This window comes from Halichoerus grypus, chromosome 1 (genome assembly GCF_964656455.1).
Source record: "Halichoerus grypus chromosome 1, mHalGry1.hap1.1, whole genome shotgun sequence".
NCBI lineage: Eukaryota > Metazoa > Chordata > Mammalia > Carnivora > Phocidae > Halichoerus > Halichoerus grypus.
In genome coordinates this window covers 106,510,457-106,525,474 of record NC_135712.1, presented here as the reverse complement: position 1 = coordinate 106,525,474, position 15,018 = coordinate 106,510,457, and the positions used below count along the sequence as shown (strand labels likewise).

The following is a 15,018-nucleotide window of genomic DNA, read 5'->3' as shown; positions in this document are numbered from 1 at the left end:
ATTAAATTTTGTAAAGTTACCTTACTTGTTCTTAGGAATCTTATTTTCAGACTTGAAAATCAAGAGCAAATGTTTCCAAACATATTGATATCCATTTAATGTAAAAAATAATATTTAACTTTTTCCACCCAAAATTGATTTTACCTGATGTCATCTAACTTTATATCAAAGATTCTAAAATTGAATTGTTTGCAGCCTTAAAAAACTAAACCAGGGAAGTGAGGGCATGGGAGATAGGAAGAAACATAATTTTTTGTTTCATGGACCAATGACTTATTTAATTAACTAACTTGTTGACAATCGTGAACATAAAAAATGTACAACTAAGCAGTTGGTTGTTATCAACAGTTATGAAGTCTACTAGTAACAGCAATAGGCTAATGGGGAAAATCCTCATTACTGAGATTTAGTTGACAGTGTAAAAGGAGAAATCATAATTTGCAAAGCTGAACTTGAAGACTAGTATTTAATATGAGCCATAAAAATCTTATCACTTGCCTGAAGAATGACATATCAGGATATGATTAAAGCTGCAGGATCTTTACAGTTAATGTTTAGTCCTGATAGCACGTTTCATAAGAACATTTTATATAAAGAGTGGATTTTAATCAAAGTACATAGTGTGGGAGATAGTATTCACTTTAAGTTAATAAAGTACTGCACATAATTTTAATACTTTAAGCTAAAAATAATTTCTTGGCACTGTTGATAACTCAGGCAGCTACATGTGAGGTATAACTTTCATCAGAATCCTCCAAGGACAGCAGTATTTATTTTCTAATTATTTTGTCATTTGGATGTTATGGCAACTTCCCAGATTTTTTTTTTAAGTTCTGAAGAGCACTTAAATTGTCCAGCATATTTTTAAAGTCTCTTCTGTAAACCTCTAATATTTATCTTTGAAATCCATGCAAGGCTCAGCCATATTCTCCCCACCTGAAAGATAAAGAAACAACATTTGCTACTATGTGAACTAGATCTTAGATTTCTTTTTTTTTTTTTTTTTTTAAAGATTTTATTTATTTACCTGAGAGAGAGAATGGGAGACAGAGAGCATGAGAGGGGGAGGATCAGAGGGAGAAGCAGACTCCCTGCTGAGCAGGGAGCCCGATGTGGGACTCGATCCCGGGACTCCAGGATCATGACCTGAGCCGAAGGCAGTTGCTCAACCAACTGAGCCACCCAGGCGCCCTAGATCTTAGATTTCTTAAGGTCAGGGCCCTTCTCTTATGTTCTTGGAGTCCCACATAGTGATCCCTTAGGGCTTTATATGCAATAGGTGTTGATGCTAAAGATTTTTTTTTTTTTTATTACAGAACATAATTCAGTAGATACTAGAATTTTAAAACATGAAAGATGAAATTGCTAAGTTATGAGCATTATGAGGGGAGGAGAGAGCATGAGGGAGATGAAGTAGAAGAGGACCATGGAGCCAAAGGCCAGGAAGAAGATGCTGTATTTAGTTAGAAAGCATCAAAGCCATCCTTTGGAAGGCTTTTTAGCAGGGGAGTGATAATGACCAAAGTTACACTTTAATCTGGCTGCAGGATGTATTAGATTTAGGATAGGTTATAGTTGGGTGAGACAGGAAATGGAAAGATCATGTAGGAAATCAAGTAATTCTTAAGACAAAGAATGATCATAGGAAGTGGGATGATGACAATAAGACTGACAGGAGGAAATAAACAGAAGAGATGCTCCTGGAAGGAAGGTACATGACCTGGTCTTTTCCTAAATAGACTGTGTAAGACCTGGTAAAAAACAAATAAATAAAATACCTAAAAAATAAAAAAATGGGTATGTAAGAGTAGTAGAAAATGCTCATGTCAGGTGATTGAGACCCTTCAAATGCCACTAGTAGAAATAAAGTCAAGAGAATGATGGCTTAGAAGAGAAAATGATGAGTTTCATGTTTGACACATGAAATTTAAAGTTTGTGAGACATCTAAGTGTAGAAAGCTAGCCAAGTTAATGCAGATGTCAGGGTAGACATAAAAAATAGGTGATTTATTTATTTAGTAGTCTCTGGGACACCCTGGTAAATTTATTTGCTCACTCATTTATCGTTGACTATTCACCTATCAACATATTTCCTAAGCACCTATTATGTTCCAGGCACCATTCTAGTTTTAGGTGCTGGAGATAATGAGTAAAAAAAACAAATGGACTCAACAAATAAACAAACAAATATACCTATAGACACACAAATGTCTGCTCTCAAAGGACTGATATTTGAAGTGCTGGAGCAAGTGAGGATGATAAGAACGACAACAACCAAAAATGAGGAAATAAATAGCCATAGATGCCTTGTTGAAAATAACACAGGGCAATGTGGTTGGGGGATGCCTCCGATTGAGTAGTTCTGTTTATTTAACAAGCTATTGTAGATGGATAAAATGTTAGAGATGACATTAAAAGTGATACTTGTGTTATTTTTTTTAAAAAAGTAGTATTTGTGTTATTAAGTAACTGTTTCTCCCAAATATTTGCAGTGGGGAAAAGTCCTTCTGAGTGAAGATGATAATTTCCCCTAGCTCTAAACTCCTCATAGAGAAAAACAATCTTAGCAGAGTTTGTAAAGTGAATTGTGATTATAAATCATAGATCATGGTGCCGCTTTGGGATGAACTCTTTGTTGTCATCAATCATAAAAGACCTACATTTGTTTCGTCACAGAAGATTTTTGTATACAATAAAGTGAAACTGACAAAACTGGAAAGTAGCTCAGCAGGCAGGAAGCCCAGCCCAGGCCTGCCATCAAAGAAGAATGCCACAAATCGTCTTTAACCATCTTCTTTCCTTGTAGTCTTCCCAGCTGGCATTCTGCAGCCCCCCTTCTTCAGTGCCCGGCAGTCTAACTCGTTGAACTACGGGGGTATCGGCATGGTCATAGGACATGAAATCACCCATGGCTTCGATGACAATGGTAAAGTTCAGCAGACACTTTCCTTTGGCTGAGACACATCCTAATAAACCTGAATAGAGTTATTATACTTGATCAATACAAGAACACATTTAATCATCAGGGTATCATTGGCTAGTAATCATACTTTTAGCGTTCCCTTTAAATTGTTGCTTAGGAAGATCAGAAATGTCTAGTTGTAAGATGAGCAATGTGTGCTTTGCACTCTGACAGAATAACACAAATATTCACATTGAGAAAACACTGTGATCTTTGTCAACACCAATGATAATGTTTGGTCTTATTTTGTGATTGTTTATGTATTATCTATCTGGACTTCTAGAGGACAGGATTCATGTCTTAAAATCAGATGTAAAATCAAAAAGTAAGGTGCCTGTAAGACTTTTAAACTGCTAATGGACAGGACCTTTTTTTTTTTTTTTTTTTTTTTGGCACCCTTTACCTAATTCAGGACCTTGCAAATAATGGACACTTAAATGTTTATATGCTGCCTCAAATGGCAAAAAGAGATTTAGAGTTTCGATGAAATTTGAGAGGCATAGAAGTAAAGACATGAGATACATAGAGAAGTGATAGTTGAAGCTATGACAAAAATTGGTTTGCAAGTGGAGAGAAGATAGGAAGAAAATAATAGGGAGAAAATAATTAAGCCTTAACTAGAATATAAAGAAAAGGTGACAAAAAAGGGTACAGTTTTGGAAAGGACTTAATACATGTTTATTAACTCAATTCAAGTATATAATAATTTTCTCAGGTGGGTACTAATACCACTTCCATTTTTTTTTTTTAATAGAAAAAAGTAGAGGCGCATGAAAGACTTGCTCGAAGTTACAAAGCTAGGAATTAGTGGAATCAGGATGTGAGTTCAAGTAGTTTATCTTTGTAGCCCTCTTCTCATTCACTACATCATAAGTAACTACTTAAAAGGATGATAAAATGAAGTGTTAAAACAGGGCATCTAACAAATGCCACTATAGCTCAAAAAAGGGAAAGATCGAGGTACTTAGGTTTAGCAGGAAAGCTCCAGGAGGAAGGATGACTCTTTCTTTGTGCTTGAAGTAGAGGGAAACTCTGAGTCCTCAGTGTCTCATGAGGGCTTTGAGATACGAAATGAATGCAGAATAAAAATAGTGTTTTTCAATCTCAAAATATCAAACTAAACAGACTTGGTCCATATGAAAACCATCCAAGAGAAACAAGGCATGATTTCAGGAGTGGCTTAGCTGGTGGCCTTGGCTGAGATATCAGGAACCACGTGGGTACAAAGCCTGGATCAGTACTAAGGCCCATCAGCAAAGCAGGCCCTCACAGTCCATGTTTCATCAACACGGGATGAGAAAGGGGAGCAATTCCTCTCATTACCTGTCCAATTGAGTGTTCTCTCACACAGTGGTATTTCAGTCCTTGCTTTTTGAATTAAAGATATCTTATTGTAATTCTTGATGTAATGAGTTCCCCTTTTATTTAAATCATTATATTATAGGCAGAAATTTTAACAAGGATGGAGACCTTGTTGACTGGTGGACTCAACAGTCGGCAAATAATTTTAAAGACCAATCCCAATGCATGGTGTACCAGTACGGAAACTTCTCCTGGGACCTAGCAGGTGGACAGCATGTATGTTCACATTCTCTTGAAAAGTTTTAGATATATTCAATCTTTGTTGTTGTTGTTTTTATTGTTGCTTTTATTTTATTTGAGTATAGATGACACACAATGTTACCTTAGTTTCAGGTGTACAACTTAATGATTTGACAAGTTTATACATTGTGCTATGTTCACAAGTTATAGTTACCATCTGTCCCATTACAGCCATTACAGTATCATTGACTGTATTCCTTATGCTCTGCTTTTATTCCTGTGACTTACACATTCCATAACTGGAGGCCTGTATCTCCCTCTCCTCTTCACCCATTTTGCCCAAACCCCCACCCTCTCCCCTCTGGCACCCATCAGTTTGTTCTCTGTATTTATAGTTTTGATTCTGCTTTTTGTTTGTTTATTCAGTTTTTTTTAGATTCCATTTATGAGTGGAGCCATATGGTATTTGTCTTTCTCAGTCTGACTTATTTCACTTAGCATAATACCCTCTAGGTCCATCTTATCTCATTATTTATGACTATATAATATTCCATTGTGTATATGTGTTGCCATGTTTCACTTCTTCCTTATCCATTCGTCTATCCATAGACACTTAGGTTGCTTACATGACTTGGCTAATGTAATGCTGCAGTAAGTAAATATATCTTTTCAAGTTAGTGTTTTCGTTTCCCCTGGGTAAATACCCAGTAGTGAAATTACTGGATCATATGGTATTTCTATTTTTAACTTTTTGAAGAATAGATATATCCAATCTTAAGTGCATTATCGATGCCTTCTTAACAATCCAAATACAGGTAAGGATCTTTAAGCATCTTTTGTTTTTTAACAGCTCAATGGAATTAATACACTGGGTGAAAATATTGCTGATAATGGAGGTATTGGCCAAGCATACAGAGTGAGTAATAATATTTTTTCCCATCTTAGTGATTGGAGTGTATATTTATCATATTTAATCATTCATTTAAAGCCTTTTGCAAAAGGCACATATAATGTAGGCAGTGAACAATGAATAGAAAGTAAAAAATACATGGGGGAAAAGGGGATGGTAAGTATGCTAACCAGAAAGGGCAGTATGGTTATGATTGAGCTGAACAGTCTAGGTTTCTGAGAGGCTGAGAAGAGGAAACCTGGAATGTCATATCAGCAAAAATGAGGAGACATGCAAGTTTCACAGAGGAAGCAACATTTTTCTAAGAAATAAGTTCTGAAATAAATGTTTTAGAAAAGGTGCGTCATCAAAAAGATTATTTTAGTCATTGATCAATGTACTAAATAAGACCCTCAGTTTCACAGCAGGTGAAGCAATATTTGGGAACTATAATCAGCATAAACCACAGTCCAGTTACAATGACCCAGTGAGAGACTGAAGTGATATAGCTCCAACACATGGCCTTGTAGTCATCCAAACTATTATACCCAGAGGAGTATATTGATGGAACATCCCTTAGAATCTCATTTAGCCTTCCATTCATTCTTGCTTTCAACAAATACTTGTTGCGGACTTTACTGTGTGTTTGGCACTATTCTCAGTGTTGGAGACACAGCTGTGAATCCTCCATAAAATGTGTCATTATTTGATGATTAGAGCAGGGATTAAAGGATGGTCTATTTGATGCCATGTGCACAAAAAAAAAGTAGAGATTTTTCACAAAAGAGTAGAAGAATAATGGTCTTAGAAGCAACAAAAAGGAGTGAGGGTAGTTTTGAGTGTTTCTTCCAACCCTGAGGTAGCTGACATTTGGGACAATGAGCAGCAACTGCTTGAGAAGGTACAGGGGACAAAGTGCCCCAGGAAAAACCAGACTTCTCTAAGACAAAGATGTATGTAATATTCTATGCAATGGATGAGGATGTAAGATTATTTGTCCACCATAGAAATGTATGGGTTAGAGGGGAGGGGGAGGGCCTCAGTGATTGGGCCAGGAAAGGGGAAGCTTCAGAACAGTGTAAGAGAGATGACTGGGAGGGCCTGTGTCTTGGCAGTGACCATGGATGATCCAAGTGTGTGGTTTGGGAGATTAAGCTGCCTGCAAAGTTTACAAAAGAATGAGTCCCAGCAGAATCCTGGGGGATGGTAGATTGATGCTCCTTTGAATGCCTGGTAATATTTTGACTAGATGCCAGGCAATGTGCATTTTACCTTGAGGGTGCTAGATATTTTTTTTTCCTACAATTATTTTGAGCTTTATACTTGGACACGATTAAATTCCTCAGAAATGGTTTGATCCTTTTGGACCTTGCTTTTACAACTTTTTAGATGGGACTAGGGTAGTGCTCAGTCTAGGGACAATTATTCTCCCCTGCTGAGGCAAGACCCTACTGTGTGAATCTTGAAAGGCCCATCTGATTTCTAGAGATCCTCTCCTATATAGCTTTCTCCTCTTTAGGACCCTGTCATTGGTGTCTTTGAACTCTCAGGTCCTTCTCCTCAACTAAGGCAGTCCCTTGGGCTCCAGTTGAGTTTCTCTTCTCTACATTGTCGCCTGGAAATGCTTAAGACAGTAAGCTGGGGCTATTATAGGGCTTACCTTATTTGTTTACCGTCTCAGAGGGATCACTCTCTTTTTTGCCAGATGTCCAGTGTTATGCACACCATTGTTTCATATATTTTGTCCATCATTTGTTTGTTTCAGCAGGAAGGTAAATCCAGTCCCTCTGACTCCATCTTGCCTGGAAGTGGAAGGCGTTGGCACCATTAATACTCCCACAGTTATTTCTAATATTCAGACAGATTAAAAACCATTGCTGTAAAAATGCAACCAAAATCTGGGTTGATGGTACTTCCATGAAGACCTTCACCTAAAACAAATACAGACTTATTATAATGAAGCAGATTATAATTTGTGATACATGGAATCATAGCATCTAATACTCTGTCCTGTTGCTAGATTGTGAGCTCCCTAGGAGGGAGCAGTCTTCCCCATGTTCCTAGCTTCTTTACATAATAGAGACTCAATAAATCTGTGTTAATGGCAAGGAGGAGGAAATGAAATATATCTTCTGCTTATCTAATTGATCACTTTCCTTTGTATTAAGTTGGAAGTAACACATCTCAGAAAGTTTGTTGTAAATTCCTTAAATATGTTTAGTAGAGGAAAACTACATTTTTCAATGGTATTCATAGAATTTTAAGAATTAAGGACATTTTCTGACATTCTAGTAACCTAAATTCCTTCTTCCTAATGTAACTGAGGTTCAGTCTATTTTGCCCTGTCTTCTGGGTACCACAATAATTGCTCATCTTTATTCTTAGAATCGTAGGGTACTAATGTTTTAGAGATCTTAAGGAATCCCTTGACTTTTGGCATGAATCATTCAAAGTCTGGTGTAAATCTTTTTTGCTAAGAGTGGTAACTGAGCTAAATATGGCAATTACAGACTGACTCCCTTGGCAATCCATTCTTCCAACTGGCAAGACTTATCCATCTATCTATAGAACAACATTTAGATAAGTTTTTTATCATTTATATAAGTCATCCATTCATTCAACTAACATTTATTGATCAATGACATTTTCAGAACATTTGTAAATGAATTCTGGTTTTCTTTCTAATCCATGAAATAGTTGTAGGTTGCCATATGTAAATAGATTATTATGGTGATCCCGATATAAAAGGTTAATTACTGGATTACATGGTCTTTTGCACAGATTTATACATAAATTTAGAAAATTATAAACATCATGTTTCTATCTCATTAACTGCCTAGGCCTATCAAAATTATGTTAAAAAGAATGGTGAAGAAAAATTACTTCCTGGACTTGACCTAAATCACAAACAACTATTCTTCTTGAACTTTGCCCAGGTATTGTATTTTTCTTGATTGATAGATATGAAAATCATTTTGAGTTATAATTTCATAGTTAATGAGATATTGCATGCTGAGTTTTCTTGTTTTAATCAGTTGTGGCAGAGCATTTGACTTGACTGACTTTCACTGTTTGTAACAGACTATTAGCTCATATTAATGGTAATTATGTTCCTGGTTGCCTATCACTGAACATTATTTGAAGAGTAAATGGTGGAGAAATGCAGAATTCCAATTTAAATTTTGCAATAGAAAGTGGACCTGCCCATACAAATAATCTTTGATTGAACCTAAGCACACTACTTTCCTTTATCTTCCTATCCCTAGGTGTGGTGTGGCACCTACAGGCCAGAGTATGCTGTCAACTCCATTAAAACAGATGTTCACAGTCCAGGGAATTTCAGGTGCGTGGGTTTGAACAGCAGTCAAGGTGCTCCAATATTGACTCCATTACTTCCACATTTGGAAATTGGCCTTTTCTAACTCTGACTATAAAATTTGGAAATCCAGTTTTGTTTTTTCTTTTGAGGGTCATGGATAGAATCAACAGAACACAACAGGATAAATGTCATGTTTACATAAGCATAGCCTTGACTGCTCTTATCCTCAGAATTTATGTGACCTGTGCTTAGTGCTTGATGGATTCCAACAAAGATGTTGCCTGAGAATCATGTCTCTATTTAAAGCTAGCACAAAGACATTTTTAAGAGGCTATGAAAAGTTTAGGCCTAGCACCAATGAGTCGCCCTTCCAAAGAAAGATTTCCATTCAACATAAAGAGAAACGTGGTTTAATTAGAGGTTGTCCAACATAAAATAGTTATCCCCAGAACTCCAGGAGAGAGTACCTTGAAGCAGAGGTCAGAGGACAACCCATCAAGGATGCTGGAGAGAAATGCTCTGTAGAGTGGAAGGTTGAGTTAGAAGAAATCTAAAGTCCTTCTGAGATCAGAAAATCTAAGAGAGCAATGTATTGAAAAAGAACCACTCTAACCAGCGTTTCAATGTTAAATCCTGGATCCTCATGTATCCAGTTTAGGACTAAATTATTAATGCTCCCCCTTCCCACATACTATAACACTTCATCACTGATTTACTGATCAACAACACTTCTCAGGCAGGAACTCTGAAAAACAAACTTAAAATTTCGTAGAGTGGTTGGAAAATAGCTTGAGAACAAAAGAGAATTAATGGGCTGAGTTTGAAAAGCCCTTCCTAAAATAGATATAAACATACTGCCTGGATCATTCACTCCTGGGGAAAAACCACATTCAATTATGAAACAATAAAATAGCATATTTACAAATTAAAGAGTTTACTCAGCTTGTTCTAGTATCATCATCGTAATCACCATCATTCGGTATTTGCCTTAACTGTTCTTTCAAAATTCATTTGCTCAACAACTGTTTATTGTATACCCATTAAGTGTGTAATCCAAGGTAAATTCAGTCTTGCTAGAATAATCAAATTAACTTCTTTTTAGATAATGAGCAGCAAAAGTCACTGGATCAATTCCCATTGTAGTTTACCCAAGTAACTTTTTGTTTTCGTTTTTAGAAGTTGTCTTTTTCCTTACTGAAGTCTTCAGAAGTGAAAATACAGGAATTTAATTCTGAAGACAACAGAGGGCAATTATTATAAGCTCACATAAACCATGATAACAATCTAATTGGTCAAAGCTCTTCCTTCCATATCCCCATGAACTAAAGCATATGTGCATAAAAACCTAATGAATTTAAGTAATATTATTGTAATACCTGGTACATCTGGCATACCCTCAGAGAATGGGGCTTGCAAATTGAAAGATTTTGATAGCTAAAATTTGTCGCTTGAGTATTAACATTTTCATCTTAACCACTGGATTAAAATTTCTCTGTTTAAAATACATTTTCTACCTTATTGCCTTATAAACACAGTATCTTGAACAAAACCTAGCTTTTTTTTTTTTAAATGACACAGACTATTGTTATGACTATTAGTTGGCATTTTAGTGTTTATTAGTTTAGTGAAATCCTCAAAAGCTAGAGTATGGGGAGCTATTTATTCCTACACTAAAGAGCCACCAATGGGGATATGGTGATGCTTTTTTGACTTTTCATTTTGGCTTTTTATTAGGGTTTTCCTGTTTGTTTCTTCCCTAGTTCTCTTGGCTGTTACTACATTGCCTGCCTTTTGCCATCCCATTCCTTCACTCTGATTAGCTCAGAAAGCAGATCCTTATACTTGGTGAAAAAAATGAATGTAAGCTTTGAAGGAAGAAACACTTGAGTTCCACCCATGGCTCTGCCATTTATAAGCTGTTACTTAACCTTTGTGTCTCAGTTTCTAGATATTTTAAATTAGGATTAAATTATCCTGAGAGTTGTTAAGAGGCTTAATGTTAATATAGAAGTGTCTATTACATATATGTGTTTGAAAATTAGTGCTAGGATTATTTTTAGATAAGAAAGGTGTGAACAGAATAAGAATCCCCAGGGGTAAATATATGGACTTTGCAACATTTTTATTACCTGAGAGTCAAGGGCTTTTTGTTGCTCATTTCTTATGTCTGGATAGTTCAGAATGTCAATAACTGATCACTGATTAAATGATATATAGGTAAATACATAACTGTTTTCTACCCTCAATTTTAAACTGAAAACAATTTTATTATAAATATGTAAAATTTGCTATCTGTAAAAATACATATTATTTTTTTATAAAATATGTAAATTATTCACAACTTTATTTGTAACTTTCTTTGTTCTGGTGCAAAAGATGCCTCTTTGACTATTTTTCGTTTCTAGTAAGAAAAGTATGTGTTGTTTTTTAAAAAGGGTAAATGGAATGCCAACCTTTTGTCAAGGAAGTTATTATTTTCTCTGGAGGTAAAGGGATTTCCTCGGCAAAAGGTTGAGGTTACATTTAGTTTTGGAAACAGGCTGCTTCCTGGCTGTACAAAGTAAAACATATTTTTTTAAAAGCCTTAAAAACTAGCAGACATTGAATTGCTATTGAGAAATTGTGCATAGTGGTTTGTTTAGAAACATTTCTGAAATAGAGAGAGATTTTGTAACCTTATGCTTAAGTACGGCAGTATTAAAACAGAAGGCAAAATATACTTGATATAAAGCTGCATCTATAAAACCATTTGTTAGGTTTGAACTGTAATTGTTTTAGTCTTCCTAACTAAAGTCTTACGTACTTTAGATAAACTTTTTTTTCTTTTCTTTTCTTTTTTTTAAAGATTTTATATATTTTTTGACAGAGAGTGAGAGACAGTGAGAGAGGGAACCCAAGCAGGGGGAGTGGGAGAGGGAGAAGCAGGCTTCCTGCTGAGCAGGGAGCCCGATGCGGGGCTCAATCCCAGGATCCTGGGATCATGACCTGAGCCAAAGGCAGACACTTAACGACTGAGCCACCCAGGTGCCCCTATAAACTTCTAAAACTTTAGTATTTAGAGAGAAATTTATTTATTTATTTATTCGTTTGAGAGAGAGAGCATGAACAGGAGGAGTGTCAGAGGCAGAGGGAGAAGCAGACTCCCAGCTGAGCAGGGAGCCTGATGTGGGGCTTGATCCCAGGACCCTGGGATCATGACCTGAGCCGAAGGCAGAAGTTTAACTGACTGAGCCACCCAGGCGCCCCCAAAACTTTAGTATTTAAAAATAAAAACATTTCCCCTTGATGTTCTAGAAATTGAACTCACAATTTAAATGACTTTTTTTTGGAAATTCAGTTTCTGTTAGCCATCCCCATCACTTGGAATGGTTGTTATGCTAATATTTACCATGTAATCTACAGATGTGTCTCTAAAGTTATTCAGATGTAATACTTCTAAACAATATATAAGGGTCTGATAATTTTTTTAAAGCAAGTTCAAAGGGACAAAGTGATACAAATGTATACACTACCTAAATAGTAAAGGTGCTCATTTAGATGCTTAAATTGCTCGATATTATCTTCCAGTCAGAATAAAAGGGCACTTTACAGAACTAACACCACTAATAAAGCAAGACATTTTTTCCACAGCTTAATTTCTAGTACTTTTTGTAAGATATTCTTTCTAGTGTTTTATGTAGACATTTTTAGGTAATATGGCGATTTTTTCCCTATTATTCCATGAGTTAGTATGCGTATGCTAAATCCTGTTTGAAATACTAATGTTTCTTCTATTTGCCTTAAATATTAGCACTGGTTTCTGATAATTTCTAAATGTCAGTTTGGATTTTGGTGAACCTTGTAGCACTTGTTAATCTTCAAACCACATCTGGGAATCTATTCAGGCATTTATTTCTTTGTGAATTTATAGTGGAACATAAGCTGATCAATGTGACCTTCCTTTAACAAAACCATGAACAACAGTTAATGATAAAGATTGGATAGTTTATTTATAAATGAAGCTAGTTAACCTTGTAAACAAGTCATTCATTTAAAAGAATTAACAAGGGATGCCTGGGTGGCTCAGTCAGTTAAGCGTCTGCCTTTGGCTCAGGTCATGGTCCCAGGGTCTTGGGATCGAGCCCCATATCGGGCTCCCTGCTCAGCGGGAGGCCTGCTTCTCCCTCTCCCACTCCCCCTGCTTGTGTTCCCTCTCTTGCTGTTTCTCTCTCTCTCTCTCTGTCAAATAAATAAATGAATAAAGTCTTTTTACTAAATAAATAAATAAGTAATAAAAGAAGTAACAAAAGGTTGTCAGAAGACCAATTAATTGCAAAAATCTCATTCAGTAATTAAAAAATCCAGTTAGGCACAGGCAGGAGTAGTCTTCTTGGTCGCCTGATGTTCAACTCCGTATCCCTTAGATGTTTTTAAAACAAGTGATTATTTGCCAAGGGAATAAACAACAACAGTATAATAAAACATTTTATATAATAAAGTCAAAATTTCAAGTAAATCACTTTAAGACATAATCAATAAAAGCCATTTATCTTCTGTTATCATAAACACAAACATTTCACAGTTTTAATATAGCATGAAATTCATGTAAGTCCTTTATGTAATATTAATGAAAGATGACCCCACTCTTAAGAGAAGGGAGTCATTTGATTAATAATGTATCTACTTTCTGAAATAGATTATTTATGTCATCTATCCAAAGAATTAATGTAAACAATAAGACATTAATCAGAGTCATGGGAAGGTAAGTGAAGTCCTGGTACATGGTTGACCTAATTATTCAGAACCAAATGATCTAAGTGAAGCTTTTGGATGGAAAGAGAAGAGCTGGAATGGAAATGGAGAGCTGAGTGCGCATTAGGTTGAGTGTTGCTACATGGCTAACTGCCATTGGTGCTTTGTGAAGACTTCCCTTCTTTGAGGTGTATGGGCTTTTTGTTGTTTTTTTTTTTTCATTTCCCTCATGTTTTTATGACAAATGTAGAATTAAGTCATGGGTTTGGACATTTTACTGAAGTACTTGTGCCCGTATGATTATATCTAAGATACAGTCCTTTAAAAAAAAAAAAGTTTAATAAAATGAAAACAAAAAAGAGCAGCTCTTCTAGTCACAGGATCCCAGATGCTTTCCCTGTCCATCAGGGAGCTTGCTGCTCAATTTGAGGAACAATCAGGTCATCGTGATGACTGCCACTCAGCTAGCGCATAGGGCTTCCTAAAGTGGAAAGGGGATTGAATTAAATGAATCAAAGTTTCTCTCTGTCTCAGAGTTCATGAGCCTAGAAACTTAAAAGACTAAAGACTAATACAAATTCCTGATGTCTAAAATCTTTTTATTCCTTGGGGCGGCTGGCTGGCTCAGTAGTGCATGGGACTCTTGATCTTGGGGTTGTGAGTTTGAGCCCCATGTTGGGCATAGAGATTACTAAAAATAAAATAAAATCTTTTTATTCCTACATATATGACCACTTTTGACCAAGTATCAGGTGAATTTGTTCCTGGACTTTCAGATATAAGAAATGACACATCATCATCATCATCATTATTATAGCAAATTAATTCAATCTCCAAACTCCCACCCTAAGCGGGGAGGTAAGAAACTTAATTTCAGTAGTTTTCAGTGTACTCCTTTTTAGGGTTGTACAGGAATCCAAAGACTCAGAAATTAGGGAATTAGTCTCCACCTCCAGCCTGCCATGGCCACTGCTGCTATCTCTGCAGTTCAGAGGCTCCATCTGAAGTCAGGTGGCTCCATTTCCTTCTGGTGGTCATGGGCAACAGCCTCAGGAACCACTGCTCTTGATGTTCAGGCTCCCCCACATTACATGCCACCGTATCAGAGGCCTCTCAGGGCCCTGCTCACAATGGGAGGAATGTCTTTGTCATTCACACAACCCACAATTACTGGGCCCCTTCTCAGCATTGCGGAGGCCAGTCTTCTCCATCTCAAGTGGACTAATAGATATAAATTCCCCAGCTCTGGCCCCCACCCCACCTCAACACCCCCATACCAGGAAGATTCCTGTTAATCTTTAGGACTCCTCTAGGAGTACTAAGAAAAAACACACAACCAAAAAAGTTTACATTCTCCCTGAAGGATAGGGGAGTTGTGATGTTGGGGCTGGAGAGATAGTTGATGTGGTAATGGTTAACACATTAGGAAGTCAGACTTTTAGAAATTAGGTATGGATCTGTCTTTCCTGGAATGGGGATAAGGAAAAGAAATGCTTGCTTTTTCTCATAGTTGGTCCATAGTTGCAAATAAACACAAAAATGCTAAGTAGTGTTTTTCTTTATAATGACCTATTC

The 15,018-nt window shown here is 36.4% G+C and overlaps 1 protein-coding gene across 3 annotated transcripts in view; it reads left to right on the top strand.

The window, feature by feature from the left end:
* MME (membrane metalloendopeptidase) overlaps nucleotides 1-15,018 on the top strand; it is a 100,066-nt gene that overhangs the window by 81,446 nt on the left and 3,602 nt on the right. For all 3 annotated transcript variants that reach the window (XM_036120600.2, XM_036120602.2, XM_036120601.2), the window contains exons 18-22: nucleotides 2,807-2,926; nucleotides 4,407-4,540; nucleotides 5,355-5,420; nucleotides 8,234-8,329; nucleotides 8,660-8,736. In XM_036120600.2, coding sequence (XP_035976493.1) covers nucleotides 2,807-2,926; nucleotides 4,407-4,540; nucleotides 5,355-5,420; nucleotides 8,234-8,329; nucleotides 8,660-8,736 — 493 coding nt within the window. The remainder of the gene's footprint in view (nucleotides 1-2,806; nucleotides 2,927-4,406; nucleotides 4,541-5,354; nucleotides 5,421-8,233; nucleotides 8,330-8,659; nucleotides 8,737-15,018) is intronic.